Source organism: Eleutherodactylus coqui, chromosome 1 (assembly GCF_035609145.1).
Source record: "Eleutherodactylus coqui strain aEleCoq1 chromosome 1, aEleCoq1.hap1, whole genome shotgun sequence".
Lineage (NCBI taxonomy): Eukaryota > Metazoa > Chordata > Amphibia > Anura > Eleutherodactylidae > Eleutherodactylus > Eleutherodactylus coqui.
The window spans coordinates 163,089,347-163,114,709 of NC_089837.1; the positions used below are offsets into that span (position 1 = coordinate 163,089,347).

Genomic DNA, 25,363 nt, shown 5'->3' on the forward strand with positions numbered 1-25,363 from the left:
ATGCTACATACCCATCGTAAAGCTTGCAACAACAAGGTTTTTAATCGATCACTTCCATATACCAAGTCTTTCTTCAGCTTCTCATATTCGAGAGAGGGCAATAAGGGCACCTCTTGAGGCTTCCTATAAAACAGTGTGAAGGTGGAGTACTTCAATTAAGCTGAAATAGCCTAAATAATAGAATACTGACGGTAGTAGCCCAGTTTATGTATTTACTTTCATATCTCTTCAGTGTTATTAATACCATTTTGTTCAGACATTATGATTCATCTATATTAGGAAATTATTAGCGGATCATTAAAAAAAAAAAACAAAAAAAAACAAAACAGAAAACAGATTCCAGCCTTCCCCAATCCCGATTACAAATTCAGTAAATGCCATGATCAGCCATAACACTAAACCACTGACAGGTGAAATTAATTATACTGATTAATCTCCTAGTTGTATGGCCTATTTTGTACCCAAGGACGCAACTATTTTTTTAGGGATTTTTATCTCTATTTTTCAAAAGCCATAACTTTTTTTTTTTTTTTTTCTGTTGACATGGCCGTATGAGGGCTTGTTTTTGCATGGTAGTTTTTATTAATACCATTTTGGGGTATATATTATGTATTGCATAACTTTTGAAGTTGGTAAAATTACAACAAATACCAATAGCAAATACCATTTTTTGTTTTTTCACTTTTGCACAATAAAGCTTTTTTTATGGAATTCAAAGTTCAATTGAGCTGTGTGTTGGCTTCTTTTTTTGTGTAATGACCTCTGTAGTTCTTATTACAGTATTGTGGGGGATATATGGCTTTTTTGATCACTTACATTGCATTTTTTGGGGAGGTGAAATGAACAAAAAAGCATTCTGGCTTTGTTTTGTTTTTTTAGGGTTTGTCGTGCAGGATAAAAAGTTTGTTAAATTATTGTGTCGTTACAGATGTAACAATAACAAACTTGTTTTTTTATTCATAAAACATTAAAATGTTTTTTATGTCCCTGTAGATGACTTGAACCTGCAATGCTTTAAATCACTGTGATAATACAATGCAGTACAGAAGTACTGCAATGCATTATTGCTTATCATAGTGATCCTATACCATGGCAGACCTGGACATCATTGACTGACATTCAGTTGCTATGGCAACTCATCAAATCTCAACAATTACATTGCAGAGGGCCGATGACGTCACACAGGAAGCGCCTTCCCTCTGTTAACCATTTACATGCCACGATCAACATTGATCATTGCGTGTAAGGGTTTACCAGCAGGGATTGGCATTCCTACGTCAGCAGAGAGACCAACTGTCAGCCACAGCCAGCTCCCGCTGCGCATAGGTCATCAATAGTTGATTATTTGGGACACACATTATCAGTGCCAAAATACACAGGGGTCGGGCGCAGAAGATCCCACAGAAGAGCAACTGTAGCTCAAATTGCTGAAAAGGTGTCACAACATATGGTGCATCGCAGCTTTTTGTAGACCGGTCAGAGTGCCTTTGTCCACTAACAAACGTGCTTACTATGGGCATATAAGTACCAGAATTACAACATGGAACAATTGAAGACAGTGGTGGTCTGAAGAATCACATTTTTTTACATCATGGGGAACCTGGGTAAAGTTGAGTCATTAACCAAAGGAACAGATGGCACCAAGTTGCAGTATGGGAAGAAGTCAAGCTGGAAATCATCTGTGTGATTGCCAGCTTGACTTCTTCAGCTTGCCAACTCTCTGCCCATTTTGTCGATGTTGTAGAGGACTGTGACGTTCAGCACTACTGCATAAGGGCTCCTACCTACTTTTGGTTTTTTTAATGCTGCAATATCGCTGCGTTTTTTTAACGCGACTGTCAATAGGACTTTCCGATGTTTAAGACGCATCACAAGTTTGCGCTTTGTGATTTTTGTGTGATGCGTTTTTAACATTAGAAAGTCCCATTGACAATCGTGTTAAAAAAAAACGCAGCGATATCACAACGTTAAAAAAACGTAAGTGGGTAGGAGCCCTAATATTGTTAAAAGGTTTCCTTGGAGATCTATCATACCTGGAGAAGATTTTTGCATGGCTCTGATAATATTTGCTTTCTAACATTTCTTGGTGTGCAAACAGTGAACAGGGCCTGGAATGTGCTACAGGTATAATAATGTGCTAGCGCAAGGGTGTGAGCAGGTCTGTGTATACTTAGTGTGATAAACTGTTAACAGTAGCCGGTTGCCTTTTCTTCCTGTTATTTCACAGGGCTGCTATAATTTAGGTAAATGCCATGGTCATTACAGTACCAGAACGTACATGGGTGCAATGGATGCTCTCAGCATAGAAGAAGCCTGAAAATAAAAACAGAAAACAAAAAGGAGAGCTGAATATAACTTTTCACAAAAAAAAACAAAAAACCATTCAGACATAATAGTAATATGTACATCTTGATGACTGAGGTTAGTACATTTAAAAATGGTTGGGTAGAAATGGATGAGATGGACAGGGAAAAGTAGAGTTTATGGTGACCAGCCAAATAAGCAATGGGCTCACCATGCAGTAGTGATTAAAGGTTATCAACGTGCGGTTAGTAAATGTAAGACAACAGTGGGTTAGGGGGTAAACAATGATATACAAAACAAATAGAAATACTGCGTGCCACAATGTTGTACGGACAGAACTAGTCTCTGCGCAAATTTAATGCACAGATAATTTTGTCTTCTCGCTTTTACAGTACATTCCCACCTCTACACAAACACTCCACCCACAATGCCCAAGCAATGGCATACCCTTTGTGATCCTATTCAGTAGTAGTCTATCCATAGTGACCGGGCAGTAACAGCGCCACTATTCAGTAATAGTCTGCCCTTTGTGTTCTCATTCACTTATAGTGCCCCCATTCATAGTGCCCCAATTTTTACTCCATTCAGTAATAATATGCCCTTTCTATCTGCTTTCAGTTACAGTACCTGCATTTAGTTATACTACCCTGTATCCTGCCTCATTCAGTTAGTACCCCTATTTTGTTCCCATTCAGTAATAGTGCCCACTTTGTACCTCCTTTCAGTCACAGTGCACCAATTATGTCAAGAAAAGAAAAGAAAAAATAAATAAACACCCAAGGCTGGTTTCACATCTGTGTTGGAACCTCCAGTTGGAGGTTCTGCTGCAGATTCGGCACAAAATACCAGAAGAGAAAATGATACATGCAGCCCTTTTTCTTCTGGCGAAAAGCTGGGCAGCTGAGCGGAGAGTGAATGGACCCCATTATAGTCAATGAGATCTGTTTGGCGCTGTTCACTTCCGTCCTAAGACGGAGACATTCAGCCATGGGGATTCCATGAAGGAGGAAAGCGGAACTCCTAGTGTAGATGTCAGATCACCCGAAGCTCGTTTCCATGTCCTTTTCCTGCTGCCTACAGCAGTGTGATACTACTATGTTATTCTGCTGTTTAAGACAGCTAGAAGTCAGGCTGTTATCAGTGCTTTTAGTTTCGACCAAAAGCTGGATCAACATCCTCATTGAAAGCACTTAACCTGCAACTGTTACACCCCTGGGTGGTTTTGTTACAAATATTGTATATGCTTTCTGCTTGAGTCACAACAAATACACAGACAAGTAGGCCATGCAACAACATGGTTACTATTGGCTATTTTTGTGGGTTGTTTTCGATTGTTGTCAAAAGACAACAATAATTACCAGGTAAATTAAATATGGGTCTTTCTGCTGGAATGGTATTTCTGGTTTCTCCGGAAGCAGTCAGTTCCCTACACTGTTCAGTGGCTCAGGTTGGTATTACAGGCTGAGTCCCATTGAAGTAAATGGAACTCAGCCAGCAATACCAACCAAGGCCACTGCGCAATGTACAGAGCTGTCTGCTTTTAGTAACAATACAGCTCTGTACATAAAGATGTTGGGCCGTGGCAATAGCTGATCACTAGAGGTAGTGAATAGTGAGGTTGGATAACTATTTCAGCTAGGTAGAAACAGGAATTATAAGCAACAGAGAATAGATAGTCAAGTCTGTGCATCAGAGGCATCATTCATCCAGCAGGACTTGCTCTATTTTTGTTGGTCTAGAGGGAGTTCCACAGGGGCCAAAAGTCAGGTAGTCACAGAGGGTCAGTTTGCTGGGAAGTCAAAAGCATTAGGGTGGATCAGGCTAGCAAATTGGTATGAAACAATCCCAATGTAATGTTACATTTACTTGGCGTGGTTGGGGGTGCAGTAAAAACCACAAGCGGTTTAGCTGTGGTTTTTGACGCAGTCTTTTTTTTTTTTTTTAACCATAGCTGCACCAAAACAACATCGAAAGCTTGGCAAAAATGCATGTGGTTTTGCCAGTGTGATTTTGCAGCAGTTTTACTGCACCCTAACTGCCCTCTGTGCATATAGTATAATGCAGAATGAGAAGTCCTTGGAAGTGTAGAGGACCAGAATGTGTCCATTATAGGGGACCAACTGCAAAACTACACGTCTTTGGATTGGAGATGAGTGAGCATAAGTTAAGAACTGATCTCATCAACAAGATACGCTCATTGTAAAAAAATAAATCAAACACCTAGAAGTAGCTGTCAAAATCAAATACAGTATCACAGCAAAAGGATAATTTATGGTGGAAAACTGAACACCTGAAGGGATCATTTAGTATCCAGTTAGGCCACCTTCAGCTTGGATCCAAGATGTCATATGGGCGGGCATGAAGCCACACAGGGTCCATATGGCATCCTGCAGCATATCGGTCCACAATTGCTGTAACTGAGCCTCTAGATCAGGCCAACTCCTAAGCTGTCGAAGTTGGTGTCCCAAATAGTCCCATGTTTTATTGGCGATAAAACTGGCGACCAGGCAGGCCACAGAAATGTGACAATGTTGTGGAGGCATTCCTGTGACACCCTTGTGTGTGCGGCTAAGCATTGTCCTGCTGGTAAATGCCTCTTGGGAGCCCTACCATGGGAGGCAGCACGTTTGGCTGCTGAATATTCTTAATATATCATTGAGCTGTCATTGTCCCTCATACCACTACTAGGAGTGACCAACTGTCATATGCAATGGCCCCTCACCACCACACCAGCAGTGAGGGCAGTCTGCTACTCCATAGCAAAGGCAGGATTGAGGCGCTCAACCATAGGTCTCCAGGCACAAACACCCCCGTCGTTAGTGCCCAAACTAAGGCCGCCTGCAGACGGGCGGAAATTCCCGCGGAATTTCTGCCCTTGGAAGCTGCCATAGGATTGCGTTAGCAAACGCAATCCTAGGCAGACGACTGCGGTTTGTCCGCGCGAAATCTCGCACGGCAAACAAACCGCAGCATGTTCTATTTCTGTGCAGGGCTCGCACAGAATTCTCGCTGCTGGATCCGACCCGGCCGTCTGCAGGCGGCCTGAACCTGGATTCATCGTTGAAGACAACTTGGTTCCACTACATAACAGTGGGGTTTTGTCATTCACGACACCACTGCAAAGGCAGAGGCAACGGTGAGTGAGTGTCAAAGGCATTATGCATAATGGGCGCCATTAGACCAAATGTTCTTCCGCCAAGTGCCTAGAAATCACAGGGGCTGCAACAAGGATGCTACCTGTCTCTGCATGGCAGACAAAAAAAAAACAAACTGTTGGAGCAGCTCATGCTTGTCAGATGATCAGACGATACACTCTACTGGTGGTCTGTTGAGGGCATCTAAAGCCCAGTCCACCCTGTGTGCATGCCCTCATGCATTCACTGGTCCAAACATCTCCTAACAGTCCAGTCAGAAGGACCCAGGTGGCGGCAATTTGTCAATACAACCATCCAGCTTCTTGCGTTCCAATAATGCGACACTCACAAACTGTTAACTGGGTGAAATCTCTTCAATTTAATTGTAGAGGCGTGTCTAGTGGTCAACAAGCAGCTCTACATAGGTGGATCAAGAGGTCAACTACACTTAAGCAGCCTCTCAGAGCCCTTTTTATAGTCCAAGGGTGGAACCACTTTTAGGGTCTCATGTGGCTAGACCGTTTATCTAATCACACCATAACTCTAATCATTTGCAGATCTGCCTGAGATATAACTGCCAGGAGAGTTTTGCAGCAAAACGACAACTCCTATTTTTTGACAATTAGTGTATTTCTAGGTAAAAAGAGTCCGGGGCTCTTTTGAATTGCAAATATGGCTTTAGTCTGCATTTCATTTAGCGTTTTTCAATCAACATATATTATCCCGTGTAACGGTTCATATTCTTGGAGCTGGCAATCTGGAATGCATCATCAGTTATGCGACCAGTAGCAATAGGATGGCCCAATATTTGTCTTTTCCAATCTTTTGGGGAATCCTCCTGATATCAATATTGTTCTTCTTAAAGGGACACTGACTAATTTTTCCTCATTCACTGTGTAATTAGACCCACAACATATATACTGAACAATCTCTATATTAGGAACACCCACTCACTAATGAGTTTGTCCTTCTTTTTGGGCGATCACAGATTCCACAAAGTGGCGAGCATCCTCAACTCAAGCCATGCCTGCTTCAGCAGCTCCGTCAGTTGGTGCACATTTTGTGGATAAGTGGGAGCAGATCTCACAGCTCTTTCTAGCATATCTCAAACATGTTCAATGGGGTTACAATCCAGTGAGTTCAGGAGCCAAGGCAGTGTGGGGAATTCATTGTTGTGTTCCTCCAACCACTCCCTAGTTATCCGAGGTCTATGACATGGAGCATTGTCCTGTTAAAAGATGGCACTGTGATTTTAGAAAACTTCCTAAAAATGTAAGTGCAGTTGGTCAGTTAACCGGTCCCGGTAGCATTCTTCATTCAATGATTGTGCTATGATGACCAACAGTTTTAGACTATACTAGGAAAAACACTCCACACACGATGACACTGCCACCACTGGCCTTTTCAACCCCAATGGTGCACCATGGTATATAGCTTCATTCTTTTTACACCAGATGTGGACCAAGCCATTCATATGGTTCAGCAGGAAAACGGGACTTGTCACTCCAGACAACCTTCTGCCATGTGTCCAAGGTCCATTGAAGTCTTTCCGGGGCCCATGCAAGGTGTTGCTGGTGATGACACAAGGTCATCAGGAGCACCCTTGTTGGTCTTCGGCTATTGAACCCCAGTCAATGCAAGGTACGCTACTGGTCATTGTGGAGATTTGCCTAACTTCCCCACTGTTGTACTCCTTGGTCAGCTGATTCACCATGGCACACAGTTGCTGAGATATCAGATGTGTCACCCAATGTTCGCTTCTAGGATCAACCATACGTGACCTTCTGTTGGATGTTGGTCCATGGTTCAATCAGTCTTGCTATACTCTTAATACTGTGGTTTGGAAATAGCCAACAAGTGCAACAGTTTCAGAAATACTGGCACCACACCACTGGTCACCAACATTCTGCCCGCAGTCAAAGTCACTCAAGTCACCACATTTACCCATGACTGCCAAATGTTGCATTCTGATGTGCATATGACAGGTCAGCACATTATCTGACAGCAAATCGTAATGCGCCCATCACATGGTACCATTTTACTGATCACATGATATCACACACTAGGTGTTCCTAATGCAGTGATTGTTCAATATAAAGGTTCGTTAATATTACCTTGTTTAGTTATTCCTTTCTATCTGAAAATCTCTGGAGTCCTTCTCTTTAGTTGGGTCATTTTATCTCATTGTGATCGCCTAGAATTTACTTCCCTCTGTGTGGACTGTACCACACAGGCTTTTCACAGGCAGGTTGTGCTCAGCTTCCCTGACAGTATGCTTATGGTCTTTAGCTTATTTAGATGAATATACTACAGAAGAGGCACCAGTTACATGATTACACATATGAAGAGGTCACCCCAGTGTAATAGGCTGACCATATGGCACATCCATATCTGAGCTATCCACTTGAGCTAGGTACATCTTATCAAAATAAATATTCCTTTTATTAACACATATCCTTGCCTAACTATGCAATTCATATCCTCAAAACCAGTCTTTAACCAGTAGGGTTCAAAGTAGTCACACCTTCTTGAGTCAACTTTGTCAATTGCAGTAGTGGGTCTTATCTTTGTAATATTTTTATTGCACACAGTTTGACATGCATTCATTATAAAGAAAAGATAAACAATGTTTACTGTATGCATACATGTACAATCTATATATACTACATGGTCTAAATTAAGTCTAAATTTACTTTGCTGAAATATTGATTTCAAATGTGTATAGGGCCTCCCAGCACTCCCCCTACAGCAGATGTCGGGGAAGATAAGCAACAAGCATTGTAAGTTATTCTGCTGGGCCAGTCACCTCTTAACAAGCGATTCATCTGTATAAGCAGGACAGTAGCAGGAGAGACTTTGGGTCTCTATTGGAAACATTCGTATTTACAATGAATTACAAGCAGAGGTCTTGAAAAAAAAGGAACAATAATAGGAAGCTAAATAACTGTCAATATACTCTAAATAGGCTTTATTTACATATACATAATAAAATATCTAAGTCTCTATTCACATTTCTGTTAGGGCTGTCTGTCATGGTTTTTGTCATAAATGCTAAAAACTATGACGAAAAGTGGTTGGCACCCATTATAGTCAATGGGCTCCATCAGGTGCTGATGATCCGGCATGTGGTTCTTTTTGATTCTCTGTTTAATGATGAAACAAAAAGATGGAAAAATGTAAACATAAATGTGAACCCAGCCTAAATACTGTGTGTGTGTCAATAGATAACCAATAGCTAACATTTTTAAAGGGCCACTCTCGCAAAATACATTTTCCCATGCATGCCCACCTAATTGCTTGTCACACTCTGGAGGTCTCCTCTGTATTTTCTAACCACTTCCCTGCATTGCAGCGCCCTGTCTCATGCTTGTCAAGCACCATCTTGATGGTGAAAGATTTTGGTTTTAACTTTCACATCTATTCCATGATTCATTACCTAAAGGCTATAACATTTCTGCCTGCTGAGGGGAAAATGTTTAATTATCATTACCTTCTATATTCATCTAAATAAGCTACAGACCAAAAGTATACAGTTAGGAGGATGAGCTGTGATCTCCTCTATTAGAAGTGTGTGACAGGAGCTTTGCGATCATCGAAAGCCGTGATAGGAGTGTCTATCCTGCAACAGAATAACACAAACAAAGAAACTGACTAGAAACTGAATCCATAACCCCAAGCAGATCTGAGCTTGTCAGAATTGAGATCACATGACCATCTGAGGAAACAAAAGGCTGGAGTTTCAGATAGAAAGGAGCTAACCTAAGTAATACTAGCTCACTAATATATACTAGGGGGATAGCTACATAATGAATAAAAAAAAAAAATCACTGGAGTGACCCTTTAAAAGCCATTTTATTTATTTTAAGAAGTTTTGTGAAAAGAAAATAAAAGAAATAAAGAAAAGGGGAAAACAAAAAAGGAAAGTAAACTAAGAGTTTCATAGGGTCTTGTCTTGTTAAATGTATACTGGACTATTTCCAGAAATGTCGGAACATTGCCTGCCCAGTCAGGTGTCTGTCCATCAGGAGTGGCCAATCATAGTCCCTTCCAGCACTGATTACTGGTCAGTAACAAAACTGTGACTAATCCTATAGCTGCCACTTAAGAGGTTTTCTTGAAGAGAGCAGCTTGAAAGAACATGGGGGCATGGAGGTTTTTATGGTTAGTAGGGCAGCGTGTTGTTTTGGTGAAAACGTCTTGTTATAGGTAGCTGAGCCTTTTTTGCACAGGAATGTGCAAATCACCACAGTATAAGGCCTCATGTCTACGGCCGTATGGGTAAAACGCTGCGGGTCTTCCCAAAGCTTTTTACCGATGTTTGTAGATGCCGTCTCTCCCAGCAGAGATCGTGTATGGCACTGCACACGCCCGTTTATCACACCACCCAATCATGCGCAGTGTGACAATTTTTTTTTTTTTTTGAGCATGCTGCGATCTATTTCTTGTGTGTATCAATACGCAGTGTCTACACACTGGTGTGCAAGGATCAATGAAAGTTCATTGACTTTCATTGACTCCATTTTCTGTGTGATACGCTGCAGCTCACAGGCAATCAATCACATTGCTTTACACAGTTCCGTTCACATTAGCATGTCGGAATTGCATAATCTGGGAGTGCAAAATAGTACCCAGCGTGTCCTATTTTATCGTGCATATATGTGAGATAGAGTCCATTGTTCTCTGTCGCGTACATAACCGCAGCCCATTTGCAATTACATTGCGTAGGCGCTGTAGGTATAGGCATCATCACTAAGCAGCAGCACGGGAAATTAAGCAAAAAACAACAGGTGTGCTGCATGAGTACACAGTCATGCACAGTACAATTTCGCTGCCATACGTGGCTGTATGCAGGGTCACGGCCGGGTTCACAGCTGTAAAACGCTATGGGAGCCCCACGGTGTTTTACTTACAGCAGAGTGAGCCCAGCCTAACTCTAAAGATTACTATTGTTATGAACAGGAAAAACAAGTGCATTGTATATAGCAACAAACATTAAATAGTCTTCTCTGTCTTCAGAGAACGCAGGAACCTATGGCTGATTCTAAGATTTCTTCACAATTGGCTAGATTCTCTTCAATCACCTGAACATAGAGCGTTTCATTGATGGTACAGCATGGCTTTGGGAATAACCCCATCCCTCCATTGTTACAGAAGTCGATTTCACCTCTTTCTGGATGCTGTAGATTTGTTTTTCTTCATACTGGAGTAAATGTGACATCCAACCCAAGTGGCTGTCAGATCTCCTATTGTGCTTCTCAATGCGCTCTATTCTTCTAAACCTTTTCAGCCAATTTATGACAGAGCAAAAAGTTTAGATTTGTTGTGATCACAAATTAGCTGATAAGATCACACAGCATCACTACTATGTGGGAATACATATATAGGATTGATATGAAGCAAAACTTGCTAAACCAATTGGATTCTAGTAAAAAGAATATAAGGAAGACTGTCGTGCCGTTTTAGGTAACAATTCGCTCATTGTTGTCCTTCGGCAAGCTGAAAAACAACTATGACCCTTATCAGTGCCCTGCCCTGAGTTCTCAGCGGGATACCACTAATACTATTGTTTCAGCTGGTATCCCGCTCTGAGAACACAGCAGGAGTATGCAGAAGACAGCGCTCCAGCTGTGTTCTGTATACCCCACTCGGAGCGTTCAGCTGTATACCAGCCTAGCGCTTCGTGAACACAGCAGAAGTATGCAGAAAACAGCACTCCAGCTGTGTTCTGCATACCCCGCTCGAAGAGCTCAGCTGTATACTCAGCTGAGCGCTCCGATAAGACAACAGCTGTATGCAGAAGATAGCAGCCCTGCTTGTCTTCTGCATACAGCATGAGAATTCATTTACACATTCATGCAAAGTAAATGCTCAAAACTGGCACTCGAACTGACGTTAGAGCGAATTTGAGCGATCGTCTTGCCGTGTAAATGCCCACAACGATTATTGCTCCAAAGATGTCTTTTGAGTGAATTTTGAGCGATAATTGTTGTGTATAAATGGGCCTTAAGAGTAATATGGTAATCCAAGATAAACACATCTACAAGATTCAGCTATACAGGCTAGATTCCTGACCTGGGTGGTGAAGGGTTACAATTTCTCCTTGGGGGGAAAAAGGTGTGAGGACAATTATAAAGCCATGCATGCTCCTCTATGCATATTCACATTTCCCAAAGAAGCATGCACGGCTTTATAAGTGTCCTCACACTTTCTATGTGCTCTTAACCCTTCACAGCCGACTCATAGGCTTCTCACTCCGCTAAGCCAGCGAACAACTATACACTTATGAGGGGCAAAATCCTTACAACAGCCTGACTGTACATAGTTATTTTTTCCATCTGGAGAAGTCTCTGGCTATGCCTCATCTTCCCAGTCATTGTTATAAGGCTTGTTAAAGGGTATGATACTACTGTCTTGTAATACATGGTGCTGTAGATGAACTGTACCGTTTCCCATTTGCTCAAAATCAGACAATGACCCATCTTTCCTGCCCAACTTATCTTCTGCAGTGCTGATCTCAGACTGGAGATGAGCACAGGCAGAGCTAGATACAGTACATTCAAGTGACTGCTTTCTGGATGTTTATATACTAATACATCCGAATGGCTATAACCATGGCAAATACATTGATTTCGGCACTACTGTGGCTGGCACATTTGTAAAATAATTTCTTTCTTGGTACATTTGTACGTTCACTGTTGAAGCAGTAACGACTGTATGTGAAGTGTACCACTGGGCAGGTTATTAGGTGACCTTAAGGCCCATTTACATGCAAAGATAATTTTTGAAACGATTGAAAGATTATAAGTTTTAGCGATCTTTTTACATAAAGTGTTAATGGCCACTGATAGCCAATAATACCTTATCATCTTCATTTGCATGTAAAACGGCCTCCACGAGCTGTTTGCAGAGCTCAGTGTGCGATTAATCATATGCCCAGCTGTGTGCACAGCTGCACTGTTCTCGTCGCGGGTGCCAGCAGATTACAATGTTAACTGCCGGCTACTGACAGATAAAGGTGTTTGCGTTATCTCCAGTAGTTGAACGATAGATTTTAAGTTCACCTTCCAATCATCGTTGAAACTAAAAGTGCCCGATGCCAGTGTTTACATGTAATGATTATTGCTCAAATTCAGTCATTTATACGAATTTTGAGTGTTAATCGTTTTGTGTAAATGGGCCTTTAGTGTCTGCATGAGTATTACTACTTGAAACACTTTGTATCACTAGCTCTGGGCATTCAGGCTGAGAACTCATTGTCTAGACAGTAAACCGCGGATCTTGAATACAGGACTAGGATAATAAGGATGATGTTATTGCTGGGTAAGTATTTGAAAAAAAAGTTGCAGTGACATGTGCTTTTATAGTTTGAGGGTCCTAGTGGCCTCTGGACTTTATTGTGGCTCCCATAAGGAAGCATGCCTTTAATATAAATGAAGATATGACATTTTACAAATCTGGTAATTAGATGGTTTCCTATTCCCATCTTGGCCCCTGCTCAGATTAACAAACAAAAGCTTTTGTATCCCAAGAATGAAAATGATTAGCAGCTTAGGTACAGTACACAAAGAATGGGTGATGAAGAAATTTTCTTTCCTCAAGCAAATGACAGCAGCAGGATGGGGACTAATCTCCTGCAAACAGTAGTACACAATGATAACTTACATACAGGTTACACGGACAATAGAACGGCATGGAGTACAACCGGAGATCCTGTAACCTATTCTGGTAAACCTGAAAATATATAGTGTAGCACAATTTAACCTCTTAAAGTGACCCTCCAGTCCTTAACAAACAAAGATGGTCACAGCGCTTCTCCTAATACCTGATGCACATTGTGTATAGCATGCATGGGTAATTTAAGGCAGAAAAAAACGAATCCGTTTTTTCCCCATGGATTTCAATGGGGTATCAAAAAAAATGGAAAGGGTAGACTTTCATTTTTGGGGGCGAAAAATAATGCTGCAGACTGATAGGTGACAGAGGAATCCCTCTGTCCATCTGTTAGCTTTGATGCTGTGGTTGCATGGGCCTCGGAATCTAATGGGTTAGTGCAGCAGCCCAGCTAACGTCTGACAGCGGAGCTTCTGCTATACCAGACATGGGACACCTCACCAAGCTCCCAATGCAGCGCTGTAAAAAGGCACATTCATTTTTTATGAGATTGTTAAAGAGAAACCAAGTAATCTTGTAGATATGATACATTTTAATAGCTAATAAAAATTCATATCTACAAGGTTACTTGGTTTCACTCACTGAGAACAATTACACTTTGCTCTACTGGCTAACATGGTACTAAACTTTTTAATGAGATGCACACTGAAACGGATCCATGGAAAACATGATTTTTGCTGCACGGGGTTATATTTCTCTTTTCCATACAATGAAGCTATATTGCGAAAGGGCAGCTGTCTCTAATAAAGTGACCATTTAGTATATATCATGTAGGTTAGCAAGGGTTAAAAGGTGCTTTCAGATGTAACTATTATCGGTAAAAATAAAAATCATTCAAATGAGCGTAATTGAACGATAATCATTTGGTCTAAACACAAGCCAAAGACTAAATGAATTAAATATATAGGGCAAATAGTTTGCTTTTCATTCATCGTTCATTTTATGCAGGCAAAAAAATCATGGTTGGCTCGTGTGCTCATCGTTCGGTTTAAATAGCAATTGTTCAGTAGCTGTATTCACTTATACAGGGACTGAACGATTCTTGTTTGAACAAGCCGATGATGCATTTGGCTATCTAAACAGGCTGCACAAGTGCAAACCAGTTAGCGGTGATGTCACTCGTTGTTCAAACGACAAATTGGCTCGTCTAAAAGGACCAAAACAGTCAGATTACACTGGATTTGTTTGCAGTTCCTAACCATGGAAACGCACAAGTTAAAATAATAGCTGTAAACAGAAAGCTGTATCATTTTTTATTTAAGATGAATTGGATAAATATAAAATGCAAGTATCCATAGCAGGTTATATAAATTTACAAATGCAGCCAGCATTACTTCCACTAGATTAGCATTGCCAGAATCAGATTTAGGCCTCTTTCACACGAGCGACAGAGATATCGCATTAGTGTTCTGTGCGATAACGCTGCATTTCCTCGTAGCGATACTGCGATTTTGTGTCGCTACAAAGTTGTGCGACATTGTAGCGCCCTTTTGCTGGGATTCTCAGGGGTGGAGGGGTCTGAAATATAAGCTCTACCCCCCAAAAAAGCCATAGATGCAAAAAAAAAAAAAAAAAAAAAAAAAAGCAAATACATCACACTTCTCCCAAAGCTCCCCAGCACTTGTTTGAAGTTCTCTGGCAAAGCTTCCTGGTTAAAATCCGCACGTGGCCCCCACAATGCGTCTTGTTGCCCGTAGGGATGCATTAGCATCCATAGGGCAGCTAAAAGCATGCGGATGGGCTTTCTTCCCGGCATGCGGGTCGCACGCACAGAAAGAAATTGCAGCATGCTCCATTTTCCTGCGAGTCTGCCGCACGGATGGCTCCCGCAGCTTTCATTGAAGCCTATGGAAGCCGTCCGAATCCACAGCACACCCGCAACTGAATTTCTGCTCTGCCGCGGAAGCGTGGGAAAGCAGGAACTAAAAAAACGCTGCCGGCATGCCGAGCACATCCACCGGGCCGAAGAAAGAAGATCCGGACACGATGTAGAGGAGATCCGCAGCGTCTGGACAGGTAAGTATGGAGTATTTTCTGGCCTCATGTCTGCAGGAAAGGAGATATCCGCAGCGGGATTCTACACGGCAAATCCGCGCGGGCGCGAATTTTCCCGTGAACATCAGGCCTAAGCATTTGAAAAACCTTGCCTCCAGGAAGCGCTGCCTCTGATTGGTTCTTCAGCGCCGTGACTCAGCCAATCACAGCCAGCGCTTGATTAACCAATCACAAGCATTTTTTAAGCAGCTAGGGCTTAATTTAGGGCTTTTGCATTAGGATCTCTTACTGTAAAAGTTTCATCGCACCGCATAAAAAACGTGTTTTCGTGCGAAGTGATGCAACACTTAGGATGGCTCCATAGGGAAACATGGACTACAAAACCTCGCAAATTGAGATAATATTTAGCAACCCGCGATTTTTTCTCTCTGAACGTCACAGGCTACAAAACATGGCTAATGTTAAGGAACCCATAGGAAAGCATGGGCTTCATATACATGTGATTTATAGCACTGTCGCATCGTGAGAAAAGTGCACGCATTTGTTGCCCATGTGAAACCGGTCTTATTAATCCATGTACAGAATTTATGCACAGCAACTTAATTTACACATAACGATTGTCGCTCAAAATTAGCTCAAACGAATAAAAGTGTCTGATAATCGTTATAGCTAAACGTGAGCCATTGTGCATTTTTCATTTGTCGTTCAGTTTCAGCCTGCATAAAAATCATTATCGGCTCACTCACTTCTTGTTACTTCTAAGCACCCCCACTCAGTGTTTCCTTTAGGAATGTGAAGACTGAGCGAGAAGTGAGCGATTCTCAACGATCATCTGCCCGTCTAAACATTCTGCGCAAACAACAAGCGTTGACGCCACTTGCTCATGCGCTCATTCAATCGAGAATCATCCCGTGTGAGAGGGGCATTACTCTGCAATGAAATGTGGCAACATTAATCAAAATGAGCTTCTAGTCATTACATAATTGTACCTTGATGAAATCCATACAGATGCCAGTGCTTATAGGATATGGAGATTGTAGAATAGGAAGTAAAACTGTCCTTCTTTACTATTAACTTGGGTAACAATTCCCAAAGGACAGCTCTATCTCTTGCATTGTATTGCACTTTTGTCGTCTGTTTATTGTGTGGATTATGCTTAAAAAGTAAAAATACCAGATGTAAACATGGCCTATAAGCCTGGGTTCACACAGGGCGGATTTGCTGCGGTTTTGCCGCAGATTGCCGTTGCATATCCGCACTGCGGCAAAACTACTGCGTTTGCAGTGCAATGCAGCACAAATGAGATTTGCCAAAAGCTGTTCTCACAGGACGGATTTTTTCCGCACAGCCGCAGTGCGGAAATGCAACTGCGTTGCGGTTTTAAAAGATGCAGCATGTTCATTCTTTGGTGTTTTCCGCAGCGCTTTTTTGTCCATAGACCTCTATGGAAGCAGCCAAAACCGCACCAAATACGCGACAAAAAGTAAAAAAGCGCTGCGGAAAAAACGCGTGCGGATTTTTCCGCACTAAAATCCACAGAAAAATCTGCAAGCCCAAATTAACCTTTGAAGCAGTTTTGCCGCAGAAGCAGTTCTTCTGCTGCAAACCCGCAACGGAAAAAACGCAGCAAAACCGCGGCAAATCTGCCCTGTGTGAACCCAGCCTAAGGATACATACTCACATCAATTACTGATAGACTTCATTGAGATCATGATAGTTTATTAGCCCAGATGGAGTGAAAACAAGATTCTCTGTTCGCATACAAAGGCACTCAAGAAGGACACGGATTACTTACCGGTAGTCCCTTTTCCAGGAGTCATCACGACGGCCCCATTACATATGGAGGTTGCCCTCTGACCCAGGTAGGGACAGGAAGAGTTTAAAAGCACCTCCCTTTCCACCCATGCTTCAGTGACTTATAAATCATTACGGTGGACAATGTTTACTAAACCAAATTTTACCTTTATTCGGTCATATTTACATTTGAAGAACATAAATTATTCTTAAAGGGGAGGGAACTATGGGCCGTCGTGATGACTCCTGGAAAAGGGACTACCGGTAAGTAATCCGTGTCCTTCCAGAGCGTCATCCCGACGGCCCCATTACATATGGAGTATACCAAATTATACGTGGCCCTAGGGTGGGACTACTGCCTGAAGGACTTTACGTCCGTAACTCAGGTCTTTGTCCGACTGGACGTTAACCCTGTAATGTCGGGTAAATGTATGTATACTCGACCAGGTCGCCGCCTTGCAGATCTGCTCGGCAGACGCCTGGCCTTTTTCTGCCCAAGAGGAGGAAAGAGAGCGAGTGGAGTGAGCTCTAATTTTTCCCGGAGGGTCGAGACCCCTGGCTTTATATGCCTCTTGGATGGCGGTCTTGATCCACCTCGCGATGGTGCTCTTAGTTGCCGTCTTTCCTTTTGCCGGCCCCTGAAATTGAATGAAGAGGTTATTATTTTTACGGAAAGAGCGGGTGGCCTCTAGGTACGCTAGAACAGCTCTCCTAACGTCTAGGTTATGAAATTCTCTCTCTTTCTCGTTACGGGGATTTTGACAGAAGGAGGGCAGAGTGATCGTCTGCTCCCTATGAAATTTTGACACTACCTTCGGAAGGAAGGCTGGGTCTAGTTTGAAGGTAATCCTGTCGTCTTGTATTACCATGTATGGTTCAATACACTGTAATGCTTGCAATTCCCCTATTCTCCGAGCCGATGTTATGGCAACTAAAAGGGTAACTTTTAGTGTGAGCAGCCTCAAGGAGAGTTGTGAGAGGGGTTCGAAGGGGGATTGGCAAAAGCTAGTTAAGACTATATTTAGGTCCCAGGTAGGAAAGGTTTCTCTAACAAAGGGTCGAAGCCGTTCTGCCCCTTTGAGAAACCTACGCACCCAGCGGTGTTCTGCCAAGGGAAAATCTAGATAGGACCCTAGTGCTGCTGTATGGACTTTAAGGGTTCTAGGACTAAGGCCTTTTTCTAGGCCTGCCTGCAAAAATTCCAGGATTACGGGAATGTCAATTCCTGGGATTTTCCCTGGCTCTATTTTACAGAATTCTGTGAATTTTTTCCATATCCTATCGTAGATGGCTATCGTGATAGGTTTACGGCTTTTTGTTAGGGTAGTAATTACATTATGGGAGAGTCCCTTCCCACGCAGTATCATGCTTTCAGCATCCATGCTGCTAGCTTCAATTTCTCGACCCCTGGGTATGTTAGTGGGCCCTGGAGGAGAAGATCTTCTACGGCTGGTAGTAGGAATGGACCCTGGATCGCCAAGGCTTTTAGCAGGGGATACCAGGGCCTTTTGTCCCACATAGGGGCAACTAGTATGACTGACGCCCGGCTGGTTTGGATTTTCCTGATGGTGCGGGGGATCAGTGGGAAGGGAGGAAAGGCGTAGGCTAGGTCCATGTCCCAGCTTTGGGACAGGGCGTCTACCCCGCGTGGATTGTCTCTGGGGTTCAGCGAGTAAAAGTCCTGGCACTTTGAATTTCTCTTCGTGGCGAACAGGTCTATCTGCGGTTCTCCCCACTGGCAGATTAGTTGGTCGAAGACTCGCTGATTCAGTCCCCATTCTCCTGGATGGATGCTCTGTCTGCTCAGGAAGTCGGCAGCGACGTTTGTGGACCCTTTTAAGTGGATCGCTGAGAGGGACAGCACGTTGGATTCCGCCCAGCGGAGTATCTCTGTTGCCAGTCGTTGCAGGTGCGGGTGTCGCGTTCCCCCCTGGTGACGAACAAATGACAGAGCTGTCATATTATCGGTTAGGATTTTGACATGCCTTCCTTTTATAAGGGGTTCTGCCGCCTGAAGGGCTTCCCAGATTGCCCTTAGTTCTCTGAAATTGGATGAGCGTTTAGCTACTTGGGGGTCCCAAATCCCCTGTAGATTTTGGTCGGCTACTTGGGCTCCCCATCCCGTTTTGCTGGCATCTGTTGTGATGGGTACGGTAGATTCTTGTGACCAAGAGGTACCTTTGCTTAGGTTCCTCTGTGAGGTCCACCAGCGTAGGGACTCTTTGACTCGGACGGACAGGCTCACCTTCTTATCCAGGGATGTCTGCCGTTTGTCCCAGTTGGCAAGGATAAATCCTTGTAATTGCCGGGTATGGGCCTGTGCCCATGGGACTATCTGAATGCAAGCCGTCAGGATGCCCAGCACCTTCATTGTTTCTCTAATGGAAACCGCCGTAGCCTGACAGAAGGATTTTACTCTTTGGGTGAGGTCTTCCTTCCTAGATGATGGAAGCCGGGATTCCTGGATGTGGGAGTCTAGTAATACTCCCAGGTACACCTTTTGTGTACCAGGGTTCAAGTCGGACTTCTGCTTGTTAACTATCCACCCTAAACTGTTTAGGGTGGATAAGACCATGGATAGGTCTATACGCATGGTCTTCTCCGTCCTTGATACCAACAAAAAGTCATCCAGATACGGAAATATGCGGATCTGATTCCGCCTGAAGTAGGCTACCATCTCTATAACGATTTTCGTGAATACCCGAGGGGCGGTGGAGATTCCGAATGGAAGGGCCGTGAATTGGTAATGTTGGATCTTGTCTCCCTCCCGCAGAGCAAACCTCAGGTACTTGTGATGGGCTGCCGTTATTGGGACATGGTAATATGCATCTTTAAGATCTATGGTGCACATTACACTATCTCGATCTATTAGTGGGACGATGGATCTTACTGTTTCCATCTTGAATTTTTTGTACGAGATAAATTGATTTAGGGCTTTAAGATTAAATATAGTCCTAATGGAACCATTCGGTTTTTTTATTAGAAATAGGGGGGAATAGAATCCCTCACCCCTTTCGTAATCGGGGACTTGTGTAATGACCCCTAGGTCCTTAAGTTCCTGAACGCCTTTTATGAGGTTCCCTTGTTCCTGTAGGGACCCCGGGGAGGTTATAAGGAATCTCCTAGGGGGTAGCGAGTGGAATTCAATTTGGTACCCTGCTTCGATTATTCGGAGTACCCAGGGGTTAGACGTTACCCCTTGCCACTGGCTTAGATAGCCCGCTAATCTACCCCCTGTTTGTTCAGGGGAGGGTTGGACTTCCTTACCCCGACCTCCCTTGGGGTACGACCATCTTCCAGTCTTCCCTTTCCCTTTAACTTCGGGAGGAGGCTGGCGCATCCTCTTCGGGAAGGATGGTTTCCTGAAAGGTTGTCTGTCAGGCAGGGTTTTACTCTTGTCGCCGACTTTTTCCAGGATTTTGTCCAGGACGGGCCCAAACATATATTCCCCTTGGAAGGGGATGGCGCAGAGCTTATTTTTGGATGTAATGTCTGCGGCCCAAGTCTTCAGCCATAGTGCCCTTCTCGCTGAGTTGCTGAGGACTCCGGTTTTTGCCCCGTATCTTACCGTCTCCGCTGATGCGTCAGCCAGGAAGGCGGTAGCCATTTTTAAGAGGGGGAGACAGCTGGCCAACTCCTCTCTGGGGGCCCGATCCTTTATGGAGGCTTCTAGCCTGTTTAGCCAGAGCGCCATGGATCTAGCCACTGAGGTTGAGGCTATGTTAGCCTCGATGGTGAGGGATGTTGCCTCCCAGGCTTTCTTCATTAATCCGTCGATTTTTTTATCCATCGGATCGGATAGCTGGGAGGTGTCCTCGAAGGGCAAGAGGGTCTTCTTGGCCACTTTTGCGATCTGGATGTCCACCTTGGGGGTTTCCCTGTACAGGCGGACGTCCTCGGTAGCGAATGCGAGCCGGTTTCGGATCTCTTTTGGAACAGTGATCCTTTTTTCCGGTTCCTGCCATTCATCTATGATCACTTGCTGCAGCGTCTGGTTGACTGGGAACATGATCTTTCTTCTAGATCGGAGGCCGCCAAACATCTCATCCTGGATTGTTCTCGGCGGGTTATCTTCCTCAATTTGCATTGTTTCCCTCACCGCCTTGATGAGGTGCGCAATGTCGTTTGATGAGAAGTAATATTTCTTCTCGTCTTCTATGGGAACCGGTGGGTCCTCTAATTCCCCTTCGGATAGGAGCTCCAGCGATTCACCGGAGATCGAACTCGCCGACTCGGTCTGTCTAGGTCTTTTAGGGACCCGTGACGGACCTGGCTGGGCCTGGGGAAGGGACGCCATGGAAGCCTGCAGCTCTTCCCTTATCATGCAGCGGATATCGGATTTGAATGCTGCTTTCTCCTCTGCGAGAATTTTCCCCGTGCATCTGTGAAGGCAGAGCAATTCACTGTTATAGCAGTGCAAGCGTTGGATTCAGGAGCATTACTTGCGGTAATACACTCACTCCTCGCATAGGGGTTTTTTATAGCTCTCCTCGAGCCTTTTGTTGCAGAGGACGCATTTTTTCGATTTTTTCCTCGGGTCCATTTTCTTTGGACCCTCCTTATCCATCTACCCATGAAAGTGGGGGAGAGGGGAGACAAGAAAGGGAACATATATGCATCCGCTGTACAAGTGACCATTTGCGCATGTTTTGGCGTATAGCCTACTTACAGTTGGTAGGGTGTCAATCTCTCCCTCACGTGCTGAGCTGTCGCGGGTAGACATACTCACATACACTTGTCTGGCAGTCAGCAGGAACCTCCATGGAGTTTAGCCTGCTTTTATGGGGAGGATTTTCAAATTTGGCGCCATTTCCGGGTTTTCGCCGGTAGCCACGCCCCCTACGTTGTGCGCGTGACGTCACCACGCCGGATGACGTCACCGCTATGCGCCCGAGGTCCAGGGAGGCCGCCGCTGCCGTTCCCCTGCCAGGAGGAACTATCCCATCACAGCAGCGGCGGCCCGAACATGCGATCCGCGCGAGGGAGACCAGCGCTACTGGGCGACTGACGGCTCCGTCGGCAGCGCAGGTCGGGGATGCAGGGACTCTTGAGTGTGCGGCCCCGACCTCTACCCCTCCAGGGGGGCCGCACAGCGTGCGGTAAGTATTTCTTTGCGGTAAGTCTTCTTGCCTCCGCAGCTTCCTATCTCCTGCAGCTCTGGAGCTGCTCCTCTGTCCCACCGTAGGGACAGGAAGACACTGAAGCATGGGTGGAAAGGGAGGTGCTTTTAAACTCTTCCTGTCCCTACCTGGGTCAGAGGGCAACCTCCATATGTAATGGGGCCGTCGGGATGACGCTCTGGAAAATAAGCTTAAGTACAGAAGTATCACTGAGCAAAGTAGGGATTTTATCATTTGTATTAGATCAAGCTTATATGGACTTGCAAGGTAAATATCTGATGATGTAAAGGAAAATCCCCGGCTTCCCATAGTTTAATGAAATGCCCTATGCACGACCCTGCATACGTTGTCTTTGCAGTAGAAGTCAATTTTCAGAAATGGTGTTCGGCAGGCTTGTTTTCATTTTTTCATTTTCTTTTTTTAATCTTTAAGAAGCAACATGAAACAACAGGACAGAGCTTATTCTCTTCTCTGACATCTTAGGAAAGAGGATCATGTGGCCTGACCCTCATATCCTTTTTGCTTATGGAATGTACTGCCCTGCAGGCATCGGCCCGTGTACAGAGAGACCTGCAGAAATGAGCAGAATCCCATCTGCCATGCAGGCATACAGCATTCAGTTAACCTTAGTGAAAATACAGAATTGAGGATTCATTTATATAAGGGAAATGGTTTTAAGTCCCTGGGTGCCAAACAGACTTCCCCTAAAATTATATAACCCTAGTTTTACAAAATATAGGTCTGTCCTTTCAATCTCACTCATCTAAATGAAAAGGTCTTCCTGCTCCTGTATTCTTTAAAAAGTTAGCATTAAAGGGGTTGTCCCGCGGCAGCAAGTGGGTCTATACACTTCTGTATGGCCATAATAATGCACTTTGTAATGTACATTGTGCATTAATTATGAGCCATACAGAAGTTATAAAAAGTTTTTTACTTACCTGCTCCGTTGCTAGCGTCCTCGTTCCCATGGAGCCGACTAATTTTCGCCCTCCGATGGCCAAATTAGCCGCGCTTGCGCAGTCCGGGTCTTCTGCAGTCTTCTATGGAGCCGCTCGTGCAGAATGCAGGCTCCGTGTAGCTCCGCCCCGTCACGTGCCGATTCCAGCCAATCAGGAGGCTGGAATCGGCAATGGACCGCACAGAAGAGCTGCGGTCCACGGAGACAGAGGATCCCGGCGGCCATCTTCAGCGGTAAGTATTGAAGTCACCGGAGCGCGGGGATTAAGGTAAGCGCTCCGGTAACCTTTCTTTACGTCCCTGCATCGGGGTTGTCTCGCGCCGAACGGGGGGGGGGTTGAAAAAAAAAAAACCCGTTTCGGCGCGGGACAACCCCTTTAATGGCCATGTTAACCCCTTGAGTGGCGGGTTTCCTACCACCCTGTCGTGCCCACCAGGGCAGGTTTTTTTAAAATGGTCTAATGATTGAATTTCAACTAATTTTGCAGTTGCGTCTCAAGAGCCATAACTTTTTCATTTTTCCATTGACATGGCCATATAAGGGCTTGTTTTTTGCGGGACAAGTTGTGATTTTTTAAACAGGGGAGAGGAAAAAAAGAAATGGGGAAAAAAGAAAAAAAGGGGCCATGTCATTAAGGGGTTAAATAATGTATTAACTTCCTTCTCTGGGTCATTACGACGCACGGATACCACATGTGTGATTGTATTTTTGATTTTTTACAAAGTAAAGGGAGACAAGTGTTTTTATTATTTTTTTTATAATTTTTTTTTACTTTTTTTTTTTTTTTAATTTTTAAATTTTTTTTGTCCCTTTAGGGGACTTTCACATGGACCCATCAGGACCCCCTGATCACATTCCGGGGGTCCGATGGGGACAGCCCTTTACATGCTGCTGTGACAGCCCTTTACATGCTGCAGTCACATAGACTGCAGCATGTAAAGGGTTAACACAGCAGAGATCAGAGGTTTTCTCTGATCTCTGCTGTAAGAGCTGGTACCTAGCTGTCCTCTCACAGCCAAGCACCAAGCTCTCCCTGCCACAGAGACCATCGGCTTGCTTCTGACAAGCCGATGGTCTCTATGGCAACCTGTAAACAAACCAGTGCAGGAGATTGCCGACATATAGGCAATATCTTCTGCTGGCTTTTCAAAGCCCTTGCACTGCTCTGTGTGGGTCTGTGCAGGCAGAGCACACTGTCACAGCTTGTGGCATTGTGCTCTGCAGCTCCCATAGTGATACATAGCCCGGAAATCTTCCGGGCTATGTTGCTATGAGCAGTGGAGCTCGTCCCGGAAAATTTCCGGGCGTGCTACTCAAGGGGTTAAAAGAAGAGAAACTAAAAGTAGAGTATATGTGAAAAGTGTCATTACCTAAATACAGAAAACACTTTCAGAAGACACTTAGAAGTGAAACACCTCCTTTGGAAACATTTATAGGAACATATTAGGGGGTCATTTGAGAGCTTTTTCACAGCAGTCGATATGTAAAACTAAAGCTGAAAGTGAAAAAATGGGCCTCTACCTGAACTTAAAGAAGGCTAAAATGATGACAAGTGCAAAAAATGGCCAATGAGGTGATAGAATGCGTGCAAGACTTCATCTTCCTTGGCTCAAAAATTGACCTGACTGGAGAATCTATGGCAAAGATGAAACCTAGGATAGCATTGGTACGAAGCGCAATACTAAACATCGACAACATCTGGAAAAGTAGTGATATCGGTATAGCAACTAAACGCAGGATAGTGCAAGCCACCGTTCTCCCCATAGCCATGTCTGGATGTGAAAGCTGGGCTGCGAAAAAAGCTCATAGGAGGATTGATGCGTTTGATCTGTGGTGCTGGCGAAAGCTTCTGCGTATACCCTGGACGGCGAGAGTAACAAACGGAGAAGTCCTGAAGCGTAGAAGACCCAATATATCACTGGAGAGGAAGATGGCTAGACTCAGACTCACAGATTTTGGCCATGTAATGTGATCAGAGTCGCTAGAAAAATCTATAATGCTTGGACAGATCAGTGGCAAGAGACGACCTGATCGCCAAAAAACACGATGGCTGATACTGTCAGAGCTGATACAGGCATGGATATCACACAACTGAATGAAGCAGTGCAAAACATGGAGGGAGCTCGCCTTTAGGGTCGCTGAGGGTCGTGAACGACTAAACTGCTAACAACATCATCATTAGCGCATAGCATGATTCAAACAATATTCCAACAGGTAAAGGGAGCTACTCCAATACTATTCCATAGCATTGTTCTGAAAGGGAATCTGCCACGAAACACATATAAGCAGGGGCATCTAAAAAACATTCACAAAAAGGGGTAAAATTAGTGCTACCACTACACATCTCCCCAAACCAGGATAGAGATAGAGATAGAGATAGAGATAGA

General features: G+C 44.0%; 2 protein-coding genes across 3 annotated transcripts in view; both read right to left on the minus strand.

Moving 5' to 3' along the window:
- Nucleotides 1–25,363, minus strand: part of ARMC9 (armadillo repeat containing 9) — a 137,206-nt gene that overhangs the window by 48,048 nt on the left and 63,795 nt on the right. For both annotated transcript variants that reach the window (XM_066602818.1, XM_066602808.1), the window contains 2 exons: nucleotides 2,279–2,313; nucleotides 12–123 (listed from right to left, as the gene is read on the minus strand). In XM_066602818.1, the coding sequence (XP_066458915.1) occupies nucleotides 12–123; nucleotides 2,279–2,313 (147 nt within the window). The remainder of the gene's footprint in view (nucleotides 1–11; nucleotides 124–2,278; nucleotides 2,314–25,363) is intronic.
- Nucleotides 17,046–22,191, minus strand: LOC136627579 (uncharacterized). Its single transcript, XM_066602796.1, has 2 exons — nucleotides 20,166–22,191; nucleotides 17,046–18,828 (listed from the first exon to the last, which is right to left on the minus strand). The coding sequence occupies exons 1-2, from the start codon at nucleotides 21,220–21,222 to the stop codon at nucleotides 17,240–17,242; spliced, it is 2,646 nt and encodes an 881-aa protein (XP_066458893.1). The 5' UTR covers nucleotides 21,223–22,191; the 3' UTR covers nucleotides 17,046–17,239.